This window comes from Macrosteles quadrilineatus, unplaced genomic scaffold (assembly GCF_028750875.1).
Source record: "Macrosteles quadrilineatus isolate MER2022 unplaced genomic scaffold, UCM_ALF_1.0 Scaffold_5__1_contigs__length_97177068, whole genome shotgun sequence".
Taxonomy (NCBI): domain Eukaryota; kingdom Metazoa; phylum Arthropoda; class Insecta; order Hemiptera; family Cicadellidae; genus Macrosteles; species Macrosteles quadrilineatus.
The window spans coordinates 35,886,064-35,908,863 of NW_026542598.1; the positions used below are offsets into that span (position 1 = coordinate 35,886,064).

The 22,800-nt window shown below is 35.6% G+C and overlaps 1 protein-coding gene across 2 annotated transcripts in view; it reads right to left on the reverse strand.

The window, feature by feature from the left end:
- Positions 1-13,545, reverse strand: part of LOC128995140 (zinc finger protein 721-like) — a 32,920-nt gene extending 19,375 nt beyond the window's left edge. For both annotated transcript variants that reach the window (XR_008490954.1, XM_054420051.1), the window contains exons 1-6: positions 13,295-13,545; positions 10,358-10,500; positions 9,436-9,560; positions 4,662-4,896; positions 3,810-3,946; positions 981-1,131 (exon numbers count right to left, since the gene is read on the reverse strand). Coding sequence is in view for 1 of the 2 variants with exons in the window: in XM_054420051.1 (XP_054276026.1) it covers positions 981-1,131; positions 3,810-3,946; positions 4,662-4,896; positions 9,436-9,560; positions 10,358-10,500; positions 13,295-13,544 (1,041 nt within the window). In the remaining variant the exon portion in view is untranslated. The remainder of the gene's footprint in view (positions 1-980; positions 1,132-3,809; positions 3,947-4,661; positions 4,897-9,435; positions 9,561-10,357; positions 10,501-13,294) is intronic.
- Positions 13,546-22,800: the final 9,255 nt, after the last annotated feature.

Genomic DNA, 22,800 nt, shown 5'->3' on the forward strand with positions numbered 1-22,800 from the left:
AAAAAAAATGTTCTCTTGGTCCAATCGTATTAAAATATCATCAGTCACGGTAGTTTGAATATAATTTTGAATAGCTTAATTTTCCCAACTTCAAACCTGTTAAATTCAAACGTTTTCTAATCCCTTGGTTCCTTAAACAAGCATAATCAATGCCAAAATATTAAGGGTAATTAAAATATAATTATGGATGGTTCAAATTTATACAACCCTTAGGCCTAATGTATGACAATTGGAGTTAAACAAGATTAATCACACCATCAAAACACCATATTATGGTGTTGCAATACAACCTTATACTGGGAACCACATAAACCAGTCAATGTAGTTGCCTTCTCCCCTACTGCCACACCAGGTAACAATAAAACAACTTAACTTTTAAAAATGTGATGACGTTTTTCCTTGTGCCAGATGCCTCCCGGCCCACTCCCTACCTGAGAACCCCTTTTAAGTTTAATATTGTTCATACTGAGCATCTACACATTGAATGAGCACTATTGTTATTTTTCAGCTTTGATTTTTTTGTGACTTTAAAAAATCTGTTTTTAAAATCTTGTGTATACATCAACATTTAGAGCAAAATGTAACCCCATACACAGTAAATGATTTTTTTTCAACTCACTACTACAAGTAAAACTTTAAAAGCTGTAAGCCCAACTGAATGGTAAAGAGACCAAACTGGCACAAGAAACACAAAACTGCACAAATACCGGTACACAAAACATCGAGGAAGAGTGAGTTTGCAGACTTAATGGTAGCCAGCCTGATCTATCCTCACTTAAAATCTTAAAAACCTAGCCCCTTAATGTTAAATCTTTAACTTTAAAAGCTGTAAGTTAGTAAAATTAAAATATTTTGTTATAGTTTTACCAGGAAAATACCCCAAGGCGTCTACTTAACATATATTGCAGAGCACATTGTCATATAGCGAGGACTACCTGTAAAGATTAAATGTTAAACCAAGCTAAACCAAAATTAATCACCTCTCTCTTATCATTGTGAGAGTCTACATGGTTTCGTAACTCCTGCTCGCTGGTCGTGATACTCTGGCAAAGCGGACAGGGGAATGTCTCGTTCATACTGTCACAATGGGCACTAAGAGCATGTGACAGAGCTTCGTCAAAGCTGTTGAACCTGGAAAAGCACAATAAGGGTTAGTTGTTTAACCTGACAAAACACTAAAGATTAGTGGTTGAAACTGACAAAACACTAAAGTAAAGTTTAGCCTTTAACTCTAACAAAACACTCAAGGTTAAGTCATTGAACCAGACAAAACACTGAAGGTTAGTTATTGAAACTGACAAAACACTGAAGGTTAGTTATTGAACCAGACAAAACACTGAAGGTTAGTTATTGAAACTGACAAAACACTGAAGGTTAGTCATTGAACCAGACAAAACACTGAAGGTTAGTCATTGAACCAGACAAAACACTGAAGGTTAGTTATTGAAACTGACAAAACTCTGAAGGTTAGTTATTGAACCAGACAAAACACTGAAGGTTAGTCATTGAACCAGACAAAACACTGAAGGTTAGTTATTGAACCAGACAAAACACTGAAGGTTAGTTATTGAAACGGACAAAACACTGAAGGTTAGTCATTGAACCAGACAAAACACTGAAGGTTAGTTATTGAAACTGATAAAACACTGAAGGTTAGTTATTGAACCAGACAAAACACTGAAGGTTAGTTATTGAAACTGACAAAACACTGAAGGTTAGTTATTGAACCAGACAAAACACTGAAGGTTAGTTATTGAAACTGACAAAACACTGAAGGTTAGTTATTGAACCAGACAAAACACTGAAGGTTAGTTATTGAAACTGACAAAACACTGAAGGTTAGTTATTGAAACTGACAAAACACTGAAGGTTAGTTATTGAACCAGACAAAACACTGAAGGTTAGTTATTGAAACTGACAAAACACTGAAGGTTAGTTATTGAACCAGACAAAACACTGAAGGTTAGTTATTGAAACTGACAAAACACTGAAGGTTAGTTATTGAACCAGACAAAACACTGAAGGTTAGTTATTGAAACTGACAAAACACTGAAGGTTAGTTATTGAACCTGACAAAACACTGAAGGTTAGTTATTGAAACTGACAAAACACTGAAGGTTAGTTATTGAAACTGACAAAACACTGAAGGTTAGTTATTGAACCAGACAAAACACTGAAGGTTAGTTATTGAACCAGACAAAACACTGAAGGTTAGTCATTGAACCAGACAAAACACTGAAGGTTAGTTATTGAAACTGACAAAACACTGAAGGTTAGTCATTGAACCAGACAAAACACTGAAGGTTAGTCATTGAACCAGACAAAACACTGAAGGTTAGTTATTGAACCAGACAAAACACTGAAGGTTAGTTATTGAAACTGACAAAACACTGAAGGTTAGTTATTGAACCAGACAAAACACTGAAGGTTAGTTATTGAAACTGACAAAACACTGAAGGTTAGTTATTGAACCAGACAAAACACTGAAGGTTAGTTATTGAAACTGACAAAACACTAAAGGTTGGTAATTGAACCTGACAAAACACTAAAGGTTAGTCATTGAACCTGGCAAAACACAAAAGGTTAGTCATTGAACCTGACAAAACACAAAAGGTTAGTCATTGAACTTGGCAAAACACAAAAGGTTAGTCATTGAACCAGACAAAACACTGAAGGTTAGTTATTGAAACTGACAAAACACTAAAGGTTAGTCATTGAACCAGACAAAACACTGAAGGTTAGTTATTGAACCAGACAAAACACTGAAGGTTAGTTATTGAAACTGACAAAACACTGAAGGTTAGTTATTGAACCAGACAAAACACTGAAGGTTAGTTATTGAAACTGACAAAACACTGAAGGTTAGTTATTGAAACTGACAAAACACTGAAGGTTAGTTATTGAACCAGACAAAACACTGAAGGTTAGTTATTGAAACTGACAAAACACTGAAGGTTAGTTATTGAACCAGACAAAACACTGAAGGTTAGTTATTGAAACTGACAAAACACTGAAGGTTAGTTATTGAACCAGACAAAACACTGAAGGTTAGTTATTGAAACTGACAAAACACTGAAGGTTAGTTATTGAACCAGACAAAACACTGAAGGTTAGTCATTGAACCAGACAAAACACTGAAGGTTAGTTATTGAAACTGACAAAACACTGAAGGTTAGTTATTGAACCAGACAAAACACTGAAGGTTAGTTATTGAAACTGACAAAACACTGAAGGTTAGTTATTGAACCAGACAAAACACTGAAGGTTAGTTATTGAAACTGACAAAACACTGAAGGTTAGTTATTGAACCAGACAAAACACTGAAGGTTAGTTATTGAAACTGACAAAACACTGAAGGTTAGTTATTGAACCAGACAAAACACTGAAGGTTAGTTATTGAAACTGATAAAACACTGAAGGTTAGTCATTGAACCAGACAAAACACTGAAGGTTAGTTATTGAAACTGACAAAACACTGAAGGTTAGTTATTGAAACTGACAAAACACTGAAGGTTAGTTATTGAAACTGACAAAACACTGATTAGTTATTGAACCAGACAAAACACTGAAGGTTAGTCATTGAACCAGACAAAACACTGAAGGTTAGTTATTGAAACTGACAAAACACTGAAGGTTAGTTATTGAACCAGACAAAACACTGAAGGTTAGTTATTGAAACTGACAAAACACTAAAGTTTAGCCATTGAACCTGACTAAACACTAAAGGTTAGTCATTGAACCTGACAAAACACTAAAGGTTACTTTTTGAGCCTGACAAAACACTTAAAATATTCATAAAAGACTCTTACTTGGAATGACAAATGAAGCAGTCCATATTCTTCAGTTTTGAGCTCCTGATCCTTGAACCTCCTCTACGACCTCTACTGAATGTTGTAGCTCGTCTCTTTCTCATTGGCTCGTGCTCTGTCGAGCTCCAGTCTTCATCCTGCAAAGAACAGGGTTAATCATAAAATTTAGAAATATAAAGCTGTGGAGAGTAATCAATACAGCTTTAATGCAATCAATATTGTTTTATCCATTTAAAAACTTAATGACACCCGCCAAGAAGAGGTGAAAAATAAGCTAAATTACCGGTATTATTTAATACTGTAGGCCTATACCTTAGATGTAACAATGCTGACCTTCATATCCAAAGAAAACCAGGTTGATCCAGAGAGAGTATATTACAAACCTGATTGCTATTTGGTCATTGGCGATAGGCCCAATAATTAATTACGCTTTCTAACTTGTAGACACTAAATATGACAAGACAAATATTTTTTTAGTTGGATAGCTGAGTGGATATACCAAGCACAGCCGCTTCCAGAGGCGCAAAAGATTTTAGGTTCGTTGGGGGTGCATGGAAAGGTGGGGGGCGCAAATATCTATCCGTAGGGCCTGACACCAAGTGATCAAAGGGTCGCCGATAAAAAAGTTACAAGGTTTTTCTAAAGGTTTGAAACAGGACCCAGCTGCCATAATCATTGTGCAGTTAATAAACAGTTTCCTGGTAAAAAAAATAATAAAAACAGCTGATCCTAAAGGTCCAAATTAATTTTAAGGAAATATTTTGAAATCCTGTAACACCTACGACCCAGCCAACTGAGCATCAGACACTCCTACACTTACCGTCCTTGGTACATTGCAAAGGCAAAACTAACCATTTCACCCTGCTGTGATCTTCCCCGTTTCCTACTCGGTAGAACATTTGATGAAACTGAAGAATTGACATGTGTTTTCTCCAACTGGACATTACTCGAACTTTGTTCTGTTTTTATATAGATTGTTTCAGTATGATGGTATTCATCTGATGAATCATCTACATTTGTTTCTGAAGGAACAGCTGTCATACAGCCTTCACAGCACAACGGACAATTCATGCTTTCAGCGTCGGAGCTGGAAAATTACATGTAAATCTTAATGTTACGAAATAAATAAGTTACACAATATTTAAAACATTACAAAATGCAGTAGCGGCTAGCCCATAAGGACTCTCGGACGCCGCCCTCCCAACAATACAGAAATCAATATTTTTTTTATTTATGTAATACAAAAATAATATGTCGTATTAAAATTAAATTACAATTACTTACAACTACTTAATCAATATGATAATAATATGAAATGAAATAGTTTTAAATTTTGAATCCAGTAATGACTGTTTTGCGAATGCGATAGTCGCTTTCATAATGTGGATTGCGGACGGCGGCAACCTCCGTCCCAAACTCAATGCATGTAGTGTTATGGTAGAAACACCTAACAACGCTGAGGGTGCCGTGACGTCATTCCAATGCTTTACAATAGGGACTCTGGGGCAGAGTCCAAAGCTGCGCGCGCATCCATAAATCAGGGCAGCCACCCTAAACTGGATAATTCTGCATCACACACGATTAGGATAGGAAGAACCATGTTGGCAGCGCTGGGGCCATCATACACACTGTCACTACCATAAACATAAACTAACCTCACTTTTCCATGTCCATGACCACAGTTCAGTAGTTTAGTGCCAAACGACCTGTTGTTTTGTGATCAATAGTGTTTAGTGATAGTGATGGAGGCCTAAGGAAGGAAGCGGTAGTTTGTTGAAGATTGAAAGAGCTAAGTAGAAATTATTAATAGTTATACTTAATTGATTGAGTTAGTTAGTTGGTATTTTTGAGTCAATAAGTTACGTCTGTAGTTTTAGTATAGGCTAACCTAATCAACCCGAAAACGAAGTAAACTAACCATAGGTAAAGTGACTCGGACAACTTTAGTTATAGTTACTTATTATTAGTCTTAATAAGTTATTACGGGTAAATTTGCCGTGGGTTGAAGGCCTAAATCTAAATAATAATGGACGGCGGCATTTCGTTGTCGTCGACTTGGTCGTCGACGGCTAACGTCGCTAATGAAGTTAGCCTGATTATCAATGAAGGGATCAAAAATATTGACCACAGAATTTCTTTGAAAAAATTAGGACCTCCTAGACCTTTCATGAACATAAACCAAATTCAAAACAGTTCAAAGAATAAGAATAGCTTCACACGAAAATTTTCGCCACATATGTACAATCATGCAGATTGGCTATGTGGCTGTTCAATTAAAAATTCATTTTTCTGCTACACTTGTTTGGTCATGGGGGTTCAAGATAGAGCATGGACTGTAGACGGGATTTCAGACCTTAAACATCTACTGGAAAAAGTAAAAAAACACAAAACAAGTGAAAAACACATAAATGCGTCAATTGAATATGCTGTTTTAGGTAAAGTTGATATTAGATGCCAATTGGACAATGCATATAGGTTAAAAATACAAAAACAAAATGAAGATGTTTCGAAAAATCGATACATTCTAATTAAGCTAATTGATGCAATTAAATTTTGTGGAGCGTTTGAATTAGCATTACGAGGACATGATGAACGCGAAAATTCAAAAAATCCTGGCATATTTCGTGGATTGGTTAACCTTATGGCGGAGCTGGATGTAACATTGCAACAGCACATAAATCAAACAAATAACCGAGTGTTTTTGGGTCTGTCTAAAACCATACAGAACGAGTTATTGGACTCAATATATTACGTTTGTCTGCAAATGATTCGTGACGAATTGACACAAACCGACTATGTTGCTATTGAAGCCGACGAAACAACAGACTGTGCCACTTTATCCCAACTAGTATTTGTTATTAGGTACGAGCTGAATGGCACGATTCACGAGCGATTTATCACTTTTATTAGACCAAAAGGCCATGATGCAGAATCAGTTAGCGAAACAATTTTTGAAGTATTAGAGCAATTAAACCTCGACAAAACTCCTGATAAAGTCATTGCCCAGAGCTACGATGGGGCTTCCGTAATGAGTGGCCAACACACGGGAGTACAAGCGCGTGTAAAATCTAAATATAAGAATGCAAATTTTGTCCACTGTTACGCACATCAATTAAACTTAATCATTGAACGCAGTGCTACACAAAATAAGCAGGTTAAGATATTCTTCAGTAATATCGAGGGGTTTTCATCATTCTTTTCCCAGTCAACAAAGAGAACTGCAGTTCTCGATGAGATAGTAAAACGTCGTATTCCAAAAAGCTCAGGTACTCGGTGGAATTTTAAATCCAGAATTGTAAGCACAATTTTTAATTATCAAAGAGAGTTGGAGGAATGTTTAAGTTACATACTCGACGATGACACCAATGACTATGCCACAATAAATAAAGCTGTTGGCCTAAGAAGTATTCTAAAAGACGAAGACTTTATTTTCTGGCTGGACTTTTTCAATCAAATACTGCCCCACAGTGACATTCTGTATAACCAACTGCAGCAAACAACAATTGATTGCGTCAAGGCGTTTAAGTTTGTCGGCGATTTCAAAACTGTGGTAGATCGCGTAAGAAACTCGACCATGTTAGATCAACCGAGAGATAGTGAACCCGAATCGAGCAAAAAGCGGAGAAGACACGACGATCAAAAACGCGTCGTCGCAAAGGAAGTGTGTGACATAATTACGTCGGGAATTGATGACCGTTTTACGTTTGTAAATCATTTGTCCGCGGCAAAACTGTTTCAGCCAAGTTTGTTTGGGGAGTTTAAAACCAAGTTTCCCGAAAAAGAGTTACACGCTGCTGCGGAACTATTTAGCCTAAATAAAACTGAATTGAAACAGGAGTTAAATGTTATTTACAATAGGGATGATTTTTCAACGGCCACAGGGTCATTAAGACTACTCAACTTTGTCTATGACAACAACCTCAAAGATGTGCTTCCAGAGTCAATCAAACTTTTAAAAATCATAAGCACAATACCTATGACTACTTCGGAAAGTGAACGTTGTTTCTCTACTTTGAAACGAATTAAAACGTTTACCAGGAGTACCATGAAACAAGACAGACTAAGTGCGCTTGCTATGTGTTCTATCGAAAAAAAGCTGTTGTCAACTTTAAACTTCAACGAAAAAGTAATAGATCACTTCGCCGGGCAGAAAGAAAGGAGGATGGATTTCACATTCAAACAGTACAATTAAAGTTAGGCCTTATCCTCATGGTATGGTTTTCTACTCATATTACCGTGGATGTTTTAATATAAAATACAATTAGTCAAGCCTTACCCTCATGGTTTGGTTTTCTATTCGTTATTGCCGTGGGTGTTTAAATTATACAATTCAATCATTGTCAGGCCTTACCGTTTGGTTATCTACTCATTATTGCCGTGGATTTTTTACTATTAAATTATCAATTGTTAGTTATATTTTCAATACAGTGTAGTCCCGTTTTACAAGGCCGTAGGCAGGGAGGGGGGTTAGAGAGTCAAACCCCTCCCGCAAAATTCCGAAATTGAGCAGTACAAATTAAAACTAGGTTTAAAAAGTTGAATTATGAAATAGAAACCACAATAGAGGATTAATTGTTATGTTTTGCAATATCTATTCATATTTAATATAGGCCTAGTTCTATTGGGATAATAAATCTGATCTATTAAATAAATTGGTAAAAACTATTTAAAAAATATACTTTACTTTATTCTACTTATGTCTATTTGCTCATGCATGACAAACAACAGGTGAAATGGGAGTTTTTGGACTATTATTGGACACAGTTTTAGGCGTTAAAATTGCTTTAAAAAGTCACCAAACGGCTTTAAAATTTTAAAAAATTTTCCGACCCCCCTCTTATGTTGGGGGGTGTGGAGCACCCCCCAAACCCCCCGGAGCCCCCCCCTAGACAAGGTCCTAGAGCCGCCACTGACAAAATGGAGAAATTGCAACAGCTACTTAGCTCAATAAGTTTTAGCCAACGGTATTTTGAAACGTGTAGACTGAAGAATAATATCCCTGAAGAACAAATTTGTATTCAGGCCTAATCTATTGCTCAGTTAGTTTTTAAAAAAACATAGCCTATTTTTTTATGTGTAAATAAATGTCAATCATTAGGCATGTAATGGGGATATTTTATTTTATTACCTAAAGGGAAATTACATTTATTGTTTTTATGGTTTTGCAAATGCTATAACAGTTTACACATATAGCCCTGAGTTATTTGGTAAATTTGTAGGACAATTTAAAACAAACGGGTGGAGTTATTACTTTGATTAGTTCCTGATGTGATATGCAATGAATAATAGAGAATTCAAGCATTGAGCCAGTAAAATAAAATAACTAAATGGTCAAGCATTGTTAAGCTGAATCTTGTGAGATGAGACTTAAAATCTCAACTCCTAAACCAGAAAATTGCTCATCCTGTTTGTGTGGTGGAATACAATTTAATCTTTATTAAAATAATAAATTTTAAGGTGCCACTAAAATATTTAAGCGACTATTTTTTTACACCTTAAAAATTCAAGAGATTTGACACATATAAACTGAATAAATATCCCTAAGTCAACTTTTGTTCTAATTTTGTTTTCGTCATTTAAGTAAAGTCATTTACCTAAGTAAAAGAACAAATTTGTGAGTACTTACCAAAACTGTAAATGTCTGAGCTTTTCCTCAGCAGTAGTAACACAAAGAGAAAACAAATAACTTGTTTCCAAATTAATCATACACTCTGAGCAAATTTGCTTCGGCAGGCTATCCTCTAAACTGACCTAGAAACAGGGCACTTGATAGAAAATTGATTAAAATACTATTTTTAATTGCCTTGACAAATAAACCATAACTTACAATTGCCAAGTGTTATTCTCGTATTACGTTGCATAACATAATACGAAGAACTCATTTGCCGCTAATACGATTCAAAAATTCTTCACTCATTGCCAAAAATAGGTTGTTTATTAAACTAACAAGCTTACACCATCTGATATGAAATTGAGGTACAATCCTAAATAGAAACCTGGACAGAGAGAAAAAATGTGTCATTTTTTTATCCATGCGCACCTAATTAAATAGTATTGGAGACAGCAGAAAAGCCTGCACGGATAGGGGCAACTACCACTTTTGAGGTGCCAATCCAGGCCTTAGATTGGAGGATGCTTTCTTGGAACATCTCAGAGAAAAGAAAAGGAAAATCAGTTGGATAAATCTACTAGGGTGTAGGCAAGTCAAGAGACGTACTTAAGGACTGCAGCGGAGTAGGAGTGGTGCTCTAAGTAAACTTAGTAGGAATGAAATAATTATTGGTTTGAGTACAGATAATTTTAGATCAACACTAACAGATAAATTATGTGTACAGACATTTTACACGAGAGACATACTAGTATAATTTGGTCATTTAAGATGCTCCTAGGATAATCCGACTTTTCACTGTTCCTCAACAGTTTTGGTCCCTTGGGTGACGGATCTGTGAGGTTATACTGTACACAAATAGGCTAAAAAAGAAATTGTAGCCTATATCATGAGATTTAGGTAGGTGGACCATCTTTACTATCTCAATGTTTTTACTCACAGTTATAGGCAGACAGGCATTTATTTTATCAACAATCATCGTTTCATCGTTATGTACGATCTCGTGTATATAAGTAATCTCTTCGTCGTTAATCCCTTGACCGCACAGTCTGCAGACCGGCAATGGTCCAGTGTGAGCTACATCTGCAACCAGGGATAAAATATTAATTACGGTACGTAACAATAAAAATACATTGGAATAAAAAATATTATAAACCGAGTTGCTACTTAGTTTTTAATAGGCCTAATGAAGGTTCTAGAGAATTCCCAAAAATGATGACCAATATGAGAGCAATCCCCTCTCGCTTATCTCTGGGGAAAAAGCTTTGGAAGAAAATAAAAAAAAACAATTTTTACTATTATAGTATGAATTATACTAAATAAAGTATAAATTTGGATTCAAATTGAATTTTGCTTTCAGCTGTGCAGCAAACTTGTGCAAATGGGGAGTTATGTTGGGTCTGTTTTTATTAGCCTAGTGGTTAGCATCTTTGACTTTAGTGAGGGATGGACGGGTTCGATTCCCCGCACATCTGACTCTCATGGGTTTGGACCGCTTTTCCTAAAGGAGTATTTTTCCTCCTCTAATTCATCCAGTAAATATAAATCAATAACTTATTTATCACATATAGAAAGTAAACATAGAGATTGTGTTATTTTGTTGCTACTGTGTAATGTAGGCCTATTTTGAATTAATCATCTGGTTTACAATTTCCCTGCGGTAAGAAAAAATTGTGAGAGGTAACAAGCAATTTAATAATAAAGTTAAAATATCTTAAATGGTTTCATAGTTTGTTTCATTGTTATGTGCATGTACAGGGTGAGTCACTCAGTGAAACGGGCGATTTTCTGAGAGCGTAGGTGAGTAGTAGGGAAGGGGGAGGGGGTCGGGACGGTGACCCTGCGTTCCCCACCACTGGAAGTTTAGTTGCCATGCAGCGTTGGACCGGACCACAGTGCGGTTTTGCCATCAAGGCATTTTATCAAAACAGTGGGAGTTTTGTGCGCACACAGCGGGCCTTCCGCATTCATTTCGGTCTGCCCCCTCGTGCTCCTGTTCCATCGAGACATGCAATTCAAGGCTGGATAAAGAACTTGGAAGAAACGGGACAAACCACGAGAAGAAGGGGCGGGAGTACCATAACTGCCCGGACCCCGGAAAACATTGAAGCAGTCAGAGAAGCGATTGGCAGAGGTCCCTGTCGATTTGCGCGACGTCATAGCATGGTACTTGGACTTTCTGCGCCAACGGTGAGACGAATTATACATAAAGACCTCATGCATCCTTACAAAATTCAGGTTGTGCAAGCATTAAATCAGTGTGATTTTCAGTCTCGCATTACTTTTTGTGAGAATATGCTTCGGCTTATGGAAGATAACCCTGAGCTAATTCACAACTTGTGGATGAGTGATGAAGCTCATTTCCACTTATCAGGATATGTAAATAAGCAAAATTTTAGATATTGGTCGGCAAGGAACCCACAAGCACTTCACGAACGGCCACTTCACTCTAACAAAGTGACGGTATGATGTGCCATTTCTTCCCATGGCATAATAGGCCCCTACTTTTTTGAAAATGAAACTGGAAATGCTGTCACAGTCAATGCTCAACGCTACCTACACATGTTAGAAAACTTTCTAACGCCACAACTTCAACGTTTTCCAGTGAATGCTGACTCTTATTTCCAACAAGATGGAGCAACAAGTCACACTGCTAGAGTGTCCATGAATTGTCTATCAACGATCTTCCCGAATCACCTCATCTCAAGAAACGGGGATATTGCCTGGCCCCCTAGATCCCCGACCTCAGCTCCTGTGACTTTTTTCTGTGGGGCTATTTAAAGGCAAAAGTTTTTGAAACTCGTCCTGCCACTATTGAAACACTAAAACAACGAATTCTTGACGACATTCGAGCAATCCCGCTTACAACATTTACAAGCGGTTTCCGAGAATTTTCGGTCCAGACTCCAAAAATGCATCCAGGTTGAAGGCCGCCATCTTGGAAATGTTATTTTTAAGACCTAAAGCTTTTGTTGTTGTTTTTACACAAACGTCCACTCACTTACTATGTATTTTAATCAATAAATTGGTGTTGTGAAGTTTGGCCTTTTTTTAATACCCTCTGAAAAATCGCCCGTCACTGACTCACCCTGTATAAATGGTTTCATTTGACAATATTGATGGTAAAAAAAGTTAGTTACAAATTTTAACTAGGACAAGGCATAGTTAATTTAAAGCACAATATAAATTTGATCTCATAGTGTTCTGCCTGCATCTTGTAGCCTATCTTCCATGTAAAACCCAGCCAATGGGTTGTGTGTGAATCTTCATATACAATATGTTCTCCAATTAATTATATGGGTAAAACATTCTCAAAATAAAAATCAGTAACAAGATTGCAGCTAGTTTTATGAATGCAAAATAAATAGGCCAAGTTTGAACTGTGGTATAAATTAAAATTAGTGAAAAAATATTTTCAGAAAAGCAAGAATAACTTAAGCTTAGTTCTACTGTTTGAAGGGAGCAAGCTGGTCTAGTGGTTAGAGCGCAGGACTTCAGTCCCTGAGGTGAGGTCCCAGGTTCAAATCCCCCCCTAGGTCTAGCCTGAATTAATGTGAAAAACAATCCCAGGCTCATGCCTAGCGTCATAGGATAAAAAAAGCTACTACTGGCATTAGACAAAGTTATCACTGTCCTCCTCTGTTCCCATCATTTTTGCATCCTGTGCTCATGCACACACCAGTTTTTTGCAACGTGAACATAGCCTAAAAACTTAACTAAGAAATTAATTCTTGTAACTAAACTTAACTTAACCTAAACATAAACTACAATATAAGTTAAATAGAAACGTAACCTACCCAACGTAAATACAACCTAACTTATCGGTTTCTATAACGAAATGATTTGTACTTTGAATTGAGTGTATATTAATTCTTACCCTTGGATGACTCTGTGTTAGTTTTTGGCGATAATTTATCAGTATCATCAAAATCATATTCCAATCCTTGCACTTCCCTGCTAGATTGGGAACTTTGTGATTCTTTTAAATCCAAATGTTGTAGCGATACATCACTTAAATCTTTTATTTCTTCATTCGGCTTGGAAATGAAATATTCTGATGTGTCTGATCCATCATATATGAATTTAAAATCAGATTCTTGTTTGTTTTCTAGCTCAAAATAATCCATATCTTGACTAGGTCTATGTTCTTAACATGCAATGAGGCTAGTTTGCTATTGTAGACTGACTCTGGATCTGAAACAAAAGGCACTCGGCTTAGTAATCTCGGCCTAACTTAGTGTAAATTCTATGTAGTACAGTAGTTTATGCAACGATCACGTAAAGATAGTCTTTACGTCAAGAGTAGAAATTTTAGGCACTCCTTAAGAACTTCTACCAGTCTCGTAAAGATTATTTGACCTACGTGAGTTGCGTAACTTACAATACTTTACCTAATTACCACCACTTTTTAGTTACAAACAATCACTAAGTTACTCTACTTATAAGAGAGGTGTTATATGTTTCTGTTTATTTATATCCTCTCGTCGCCACTCATAAACAATTAGATTTGTTTACCAGCTGATAAATTTACGTTCAAATCATAACAATTTAACTTCTTTTCCCTCAATCCTTGACCCTCATTGGTCTCAATGGTCTGTCACTAGGCCTAACTTAAGTTAAGTTAGTGTTGTAAAGTAAAAAAACAATGCTGTTAAGTAAATCTGTCCAATACCTGAACTAAAATTAGGCCAGTTAGAAAACTGATTTTTTGAATTTGAGAATTTTTGTAAGCTTTAAGGTAAGTTAAACTTAAGTTAACTTACGGTAAGTTACTTTATGGACTGTGAATTTCAACATTATGGGTACACTTCCATAGTGAACTTTCAATTCTAGGTTACCTACCTGTATTAAGTTAATAGGCTAAAGATTAAGTTACTAAATTGATTGATACCAGACCAAAAACCTTTCAAAAAGTAGGCTACAAATAATTACCAACTGTGTCATCAGTAGGTAAGTTAATTATTTGTAGGTCTAACAATGTAGGGCTAAGTCATAACTTAAGTTTATGTAGGGTATTTAAAATTTCTAAAAAGTGTGTTTCATTTTTTTACAAAGATAACTGGAGTACAGTTTCTTAACTGGGCTAGGCCTATGCTAATATCGATTGAAACTATCGATTCGATTAGTAAACCTTCATACGATTTTTCACCATCAGCAAGTTTGGTTGGTTAGGTTAGGTTATGATAGTTTAATTTTATAATAGGCCTACTGTAGATATATTTTAAAATATCGATTAAGTTAGGCCTATTAATCAATATTTTCAATTTGATAATTTCAATCGATATTATCATAGGCCCAGTTAAGAAACTGTACCCCTATTGATAAGTTTACAACTAAGTTAGACATTCCATCCCAATGTTAAACTTTTATCAACACAGAACAAAATATAATAATGTAAGATAGGCCAAGGCATGATCAAAATCAAACATATAGGTAATTAGGCCTGTTAATGAATGTTAAATGCAATGTAATAAAATGTAATGTAGGCCTTAAATAAAATGTGTTGATAATAAATGTGGAGTTACCTACAAAAAGCCTCTTAAATTTGCAATGGTCAAGATTTGTTATTTCGAGGTTAAGGTTTAAAAACCTAACTTACTGTCTGTTAGTCTTTTGTGCCGAAAGTGGAAGTAGACCTACTAATATGTTGTGGAGTGTTGGGTTAGGCTTCTTTAAAATTAATTGAGCCCAATTAAATGCCAAAACAGATTAGGTAGGCCCATCTATATTATAAACACGATGTTTGTTTATATCGATGGGTTGGCCTAGGCAAACTTATTCATGGTGAATAGAATTGTAAATGTATAGAACTAGAACATACACAAGAGATCATACTTCAATCTGTCTGTGTCTACTTGTTTTTTGTTTATTATTACATCCTAAACTTCAAGTACCAGTAGGGGCCTACCAGTCATTCCTCTATCAAACACGCTCTAACACCGCAAAGGGCCCACCGAAGAATGTCGTGCAATATCAATATTAAACATAAGCGACACCGTTACACTTTTGCTACACCAGCAAAACCGATATTTCTGGAATTGACACCATCTGGTCCGTATCTAAATTCCAGAGGTTGCCACTAAAAAGTGTCAAACAGGATTAAAATGTCAAACTTCCCGCTAAAGAGGGTAAACCAAGATTTTCATTTTGGATTATAATATTAGCCACTTCATCAACGTTATTTATGTTGACCGTCGCATTTTGTATCATGTTAAACCTAATAAAAAATATGCATTGAATAGAATTTGTGTTGGTTAGAAAAAGTAAGATACAATCAACATAAAAATTTATGTTCAAAGATTAAATCTTAATTCGTCATTATTATTGTAAGATTGTGCTTTATCAATTAAAGCCAGTTAAGTTTAGCAAAAATGTACCCACCTCCAGTACGCAATCCAAAGGCATCAGCTCAGCTCACCACAGCAACAGCAGCAACAAAAACAAAGCAGAAAGCAAAGCACTGAAAGCAGCACTGCGACAGCGACACTAGTGACAGCCGACAGAAACAAAACGTCAGAAATCAGAAACAGCAAACGAGCCATGGTGGAAGGAAAAAACATAGGTGTGCTATTCCCACATATTCTGACGTCACTCGGATTGCAAACAAAAGATCACCTATACACTAATTTGAAATAACAACTTCGCCAATATTTCTGAATTTTTAATTTTTATGAGGCCTTTCGCCAGCTATGCTGGCATCATCTGATGATGCCAGCATAAGCCCCGTTCACACGGGGCGAGTTTACAAGCTACACGCCCGCTTTTTTACACGCAGCTAGTAAAATAGCTCAGTGTGAACGACGTACTCGCTCAAAAGCTGCTTGTAAAAAAGCTCTGGAAAAAGTTGACGCTGCCGCTACTTTACACGCCAACTCGCCAGCTTTTGAGCAAGTAGGCGTGTAAAGTAGCCCAGTGTGAACACAGTTGCTTGTGCTTGTGCGCTTGTTACTCAAAGATTTTGGAGGATTTGGTTCAAGCCAGCTACTGAGCGAGTGGAAAAAGCGTCGTGTGAACGACTACAAGCGCACTCGCCGACTCGCCGGCGTCTTTCTCCACGTCGGCGAGTTGGCGAGTGGACAAGCTCCGTGTGAACGAATACAAGCACACTCGCCAAATCGCCGGCTTCTTACACGCTGGCGTGTAGCTTGTAAACTCGCCCCGTGTGAACGAGGCTATACATCAGGCACATCACAAAACTGAAGGTTATGTTTATGTTTACAAAAAATACAATTATAAATTTTAAAGAATGTAACATATGGGTAGTTAAAAATAAAAACTATTCTGTTAAGTACATTTAGCTAAAGTTACAAAAATAAATCATATATGTATAAAAATGAAATATCAAGTAGAATTAACTTATAACTTTGTAAATTTAGAATTTAGTAATGTAACATTTTGAATTGGACCGTTATCATTATTTACCAAATTGTCCATTTTATTTATAAATAATGATTCCCATGCATTTAGTTCATTGGATTTTGTTATATTTTTTAGTAATTTAGTATTATTGATTCATATTGTGTGGTCCGTTTCTAAGCAGTGTTTTGCTATTGCTGATTTTTCAGGTCTGTTGTGTGTTATGTGAGAAGTGTGTTCTTTGAATTTAGTTTTAATATTTCTTTTTGTTTGTCCAACATAGGTACCTACTTCATCTCACAACTGTCACACTGAATTTGATAAATGCCAGATTTTGTTGTATTCTCTAATTTACTTTTTGGATTTCCAAGAATGTTTTTAATTTTGTTTTTCGCTTTAAATGAAACCATTAATTCATCATTTTTCTGAAAAGTTTTCTTGACGTCTTTATATTGCTTAGTATAGGTAGCGCTTACCCATTTCTTCTTTACTTTGATTGGTTCCAGTTTAGTTCTTTTCTTTTTCTCATTTCTTTTTAAAGCTTTTGTTAACATATTGTCTACAATTTTGGTTTCGTATCCATATACTTATCCACGTCTTTTATGTAGTTAAGCTCTTTATTATAGTTTTCTTTATGGGACAGTGGGGTATTTAAGAGGCAATATATCATTGAATTAAACGCGGATCTTTTTTGTTCTGGAGGGTGTTGAGAATCTTGAGTGATAAACCTATTGGTGAGGGTTGGTTTCCTGTAAATATCAAACTCGAGCTTTTCATCATTCCGTAGGAGGATTAGTACATCCAGAAATGAGATCTTCTTATCATTTTCAACCTCGTATGTGAATTTTATTGATGGATATATGGAGTTTAATATGTTGACAAAGTCATTAAGGTTTTCTTTCCGATCAAAAACTGCAAATATGTTGTCTGCGTAGTACCTTAACCATGTTCTTGGAAAATATGCCATTTCTTCTTTTGCTTTTGTTTGGAAATGGCTCATAAATATATTTGCTATAAAACATGATAGTGGATTTCCCATAGCCGTTCCTTCAGTTTGGGTAAAAAATTATTATTATATTCAAATGTGTTTTGGGACATACATAGATTTGTCAAAATTAAATATTCATTAATTATTTCTGTTGGTAATTTTAATGAAATGAGCCATTTTCTTAATAAGTCACCTCGTTATTGGTATCGGTACACTTGGATACAGGGATACAACATCAAAGGAGACTAAATATTCATCTTCTTGCAGCTTCAAATCTTTAATTTTATCTATTAACTGGTATCTGTTTTTTATAGCAAATGACGGGAATGATTCAAATTTTTGTAGCTTTTCTACTAACCATTTGGAGAGCAGATAACTCGGAGAATTAATGCATGAAACAATTGGTCTCATCCCGTCTCCCGGTTTGTGAACTTTGGGTAAACAATATAGACGAGGTAAAATTGGATTTGAAACATGTAGTTTTCTGTATGTGTTGTTACTTATTAAGATTTTACACTGTTTGCTTTAAATTTGAAACATAGCTCACAAATGGATGACGAAAATGCAATATAATATCATTTAATTTTCATTTTTACCTTGGCTAAGAGACTGCACTGCAAGTCTCTTAGCCCAAGGTAAATATGAAATTGCACTACCTGTAATGACCTCATGAAGACAGCTCTAATAGCTGCTTAAATAGTATTTACTCATCAGGCCACTTTTATAACCAAAATGTCGTGTTAATTATTTTCAATAATGTTACCAACCATTATAATAACCATGCAACCATTATAAAGTGGGCCACGGTCCGTAATATAGGCCACTGCAAATATATTGTCAAGAGGTATCATTTTAGGCAAGATTTCTGTGTTTATATGTTATTAGAAACGGTAAGAGCACAATAAAATTATATTCTGCACAGATGAATTTTATTTTGGAGAAATATAAGCCGAATTATAAATGTCACAATGTGAGTTTGAGCATTTTGTAACTATATTACATGGGCAAGTTAGATATATTTTTAGGCTGCTGCTCATAGTGCACTTAAAGAATATATATTTTAGAGATATATAAAATGGTTTTTGTTGCAGAGTTGCAGTAGTAAACATGCACAACCCTTTTCCTTAGTCTAATAACATTCAAAGGCTCTGTAAGAGTTCAAGTTCTTATTTGTATAGGCTACATATCTATATTATGTTTTCACTAAGCTGAATGAATACATCGAAACAGCCTCTCATGAACTTATGATGATCTGTCTATAATAATAAGATAAAATGTAGGGAAAAGGTGTGAAAAAGGCAAACACCCACCCGTAAAATCCTTATATATACGTGAAGGCGTTTTCTACGAAACACTACTCCTCCGTTAATAATGGACGGATTTTTACAAACGACGTGTCAAAATAAAGTATTTTTTTGTGTAGATCTTTCACCAATTCCTGTAATAAAAATCCTCGGGGCATTTAATGGATATAAAACCATATTAGGACAGGACGACGTCTGTCGGGTCAGCTAATTATATATAGGTATAGATAGATAGATGTTTTTTTCGAATTTATAATCGTTATTACTTATTATGGACAACCTTATGCGGCTATGAGTAAGGCTATTTGTAGAAAACACTAAAAGACAAGATCAGCTTTTGAAAAATTATAAGATACTAGCTGTGTACCCGTTCTACGCACGGGGATCTTATAATATTCAGTTGAAACCTTCTTATATAAAGAACAGCAGTTGGTTTGCATATTTTAAGATATGCTGGCCAAACTATTATACATAGCTTCATTTTATGTTGTTTTTTGTTGTTCCGGATCGGTATGACAATCAATAAAAGGTTAAATTACCTCTGTGTCTCCCGGTCGATCCTATAACGGTAGGCTTACTTTTATTTTTACTATCTGATCTCGTTTGCATGGCTCAATCACGTCCTGGTTGAAGTTCGTTCGCTACGCTCACTCACCTGTATGTTGGAGCTCGTTCGCTGCGCTCACTTTCCTTCAGGTTAGCTCGTTCGCTACGCTCACTTGCCTTCAGGTTAGCTCGTTCGCTACGCTCACTCGCCTCCAGGTTGCAAATTAGCTGTTGTCATAAATGTAAAAGAAATAATAGTGCTAGTGCTGCACCCTGTTGGTAATCCTTGTAACTTTAATGCTATTGAACATCACAGAACAGAACCAACTTGTTTAATTGAAACAGCTGTTAAGATTCAATAATTTCATTTCTCATAAGGTTAACATGGGCTTCCAGAAATTCCACGTCAAAAATCGACAAAAACTTGATTTTCAAGGGTTTACTGTTAAATATCTAACTGTCTCATATTCGATGAAATACGTCTAAAACCATCTCATATATGTATAGTATTTGGAAAATAAGTTTCAGGCGGGACAGTGCTATAGTTATTGAGGAGTAGTTGTAATAAAGTGCGTATTTTAGCGTTACCAAGAGAATGACAGATAGACAGACAGACAGACAGACAGACAGACAGACAGAAATTGAGATAAGGTTTGATTCGGTTTCTCTGACCTATGAAATGTAAAAATAACCAAAAAGTTCATTATTCTAAGCAATGTACAGACAAAACTCTAATTTTATTTATATAGATTTACAAGAAATGTTGATTATCAATCTGTTATGTACATCTTTGAGCATTTCCATAATCTTTGAGTCAAAGTCATCAGAAATTATGACTGTTATTTGTTTCTAAATAACACCTTTAATACTTAGCAATTGCTCGAATTCGAGCAACAGGAAACATGCTTGCCTATTAATTATATATATATAGATAGATAATAATTTTGTCATACTGTGTGAATGTGGAGTTTTATTTTTTAAGTACACAATAAATCACCAACTTATTGACTTTTTTCAAAATGTTCATTAAAATGTATCTTGTTGTATGTTTATTGTTTTCCCACAAAATAATGTCTGGGAAACGGGAGTGGCTTTAAAGCCCCCCACACACTACCAGACCAGACCTCCAGACCAGACCGTCTGGCTGCAACCAGACCGTCTTGGACGGCTCTACACACTCCCAGACCAGACGGTCTAACATTCGTAATTGAGAGACCGTGGTGAGAACTCTAACAAATGGATGAAGACTGTCACGATGGTCGGCCGTCTGACAGACAGCGCTACACACTCACAGACCAGACAAAATTAGTGCTGGGGGAACCTCAGACCGTCTGTGGTCTGAGGGTTCAACCATCAGACACGCAGACAGTCTGGTCCGAGAAAATTGGTCTGCAGACAGTCCCACACACGATAAGACAAGTGCCAGACGCCAGACCAGACGGTCTGGTCTGGAGGTCTGGTCTGGTAGTGTGTGGGGGGCTTTAGTTGATTACTGATCAAGTCAAAGACTTGGATGAAAGGAACTAAATATTATAGATCTGAAAGTTTGGAGAATGTCAATAACATTTTTTGTTACATGATGTTGAATCAAAGGTTGTTTAATATGACAGGTTTGTACAAAATGTTGGAATTGTTTGTCATAATTAGTTTGTGGCCTAACTAAACTGTTCTGAAATATATATGCCTAGCAATTGTTCTGAAATGTATATAGTAAATTGTTCTGAAATGTATAGGCCTAGCTAACAAATGTGTTTATGGTCTTATTATTTTTTTCTGTGTGTTTTTACATATTATGTTTTGTTTATTTAGCTGGATATAAATTTCAGGGGTGGTGTTAGAGATGCATTTATATTCTTGTTATATCGTACATGCCTCAATCTATAGGCTATACTGTAATCAAGTGTTCAGTACTTGATTATTATAAACAATTGTATTGTTTTAGTAACTTATATGACTTCTCCTTCTTCAAGTTAAATATCTATTCTATTCTATGTCCAGAATCGGTAGTTGGTTAGGTAATGTCCTCGCCTGTGTTATGACTGTTAAAGACAATTAAATGTTCCATATAATCCAAACATTGCGTTTTGATTAAATAACCCTATCACTATCATGCTGCTAAAGAGAAAGAAAAGGTTGATTTATCTTGATAATGTATCTTTACTCTTATTCATCCAATACTGTAGTCAATGGCTATATGTAAATACAATAGAACCTCTTTAACCCAAATTCATTGGGACCGGGGATAGTTCGGACTATTGAATAGTTCGGATTACTGAACATATTGTTGTTTTTTGCTCAAAATGGATCGTAATTGTTTCGGGAAAAGTGAAAAAATGCTTTATAAGGAAAATACAGTGTTTATTTAATACAGTAGTAAACACAGTGAATAAACAGTACTGTACATTACAATTGATATAATTACTGTGCGTATATCAATAAATACAGTACCTATACAATAAAGAACTACTGCACTGTGTATAGAGTACCCAGCAAAGAGGCGTTTTGATTACGGGGGTTCGAATTAAAGAGGTTCTACTGTAGTATAGTATGAAATAAATGAATTTACCAAATACATCCATAAACAAACTGCCGTGTTTATTTTTTCTACATAAGTATAGCATAAGAGTTTGAAATGTACCATTAATTTTGGAATTTTCTCGTAACCATAACCTTTTATTGTACAAAAACACTTTCACATACAAAAATATTTGTTTTTTAAGCTTTGCATGGCAGTTGTAATAACAATTTGGCATTTGTTAAATATTTGAAAACACAAAATTTTGGACAAATTCAAAAACTCATTTGTAACTTGTTCCCAATCACTCAAACCTGTTGGTTTGCAAAATACATAAAAAATTTAATACATTTTTAAGCTTTCTTCATTTATATTTATATTACAAGTCAGTATTAAGTCATCAGATATAGTGCAAAAAATCTTTGGAACGAGTTGCGAATGATTTGACTTGAGCTGGCTTGCGTCCATGTTTAACTCGGACTCAAAAAATCACAAATTTTCTGAGCCAGGTGATGGCCGAGTTATCCAGACTGCCAGGCTATCAAATGCCGAGTTTGCGGGACTCCACTGTACCCATAAAACGATGACCGCATCAGAAGAGTGAATAGTAAACTTAAACTACTAAACGAATGAGTTAAGGTGAAAAAAATTTATGTCCAAAAATAAATGCATTT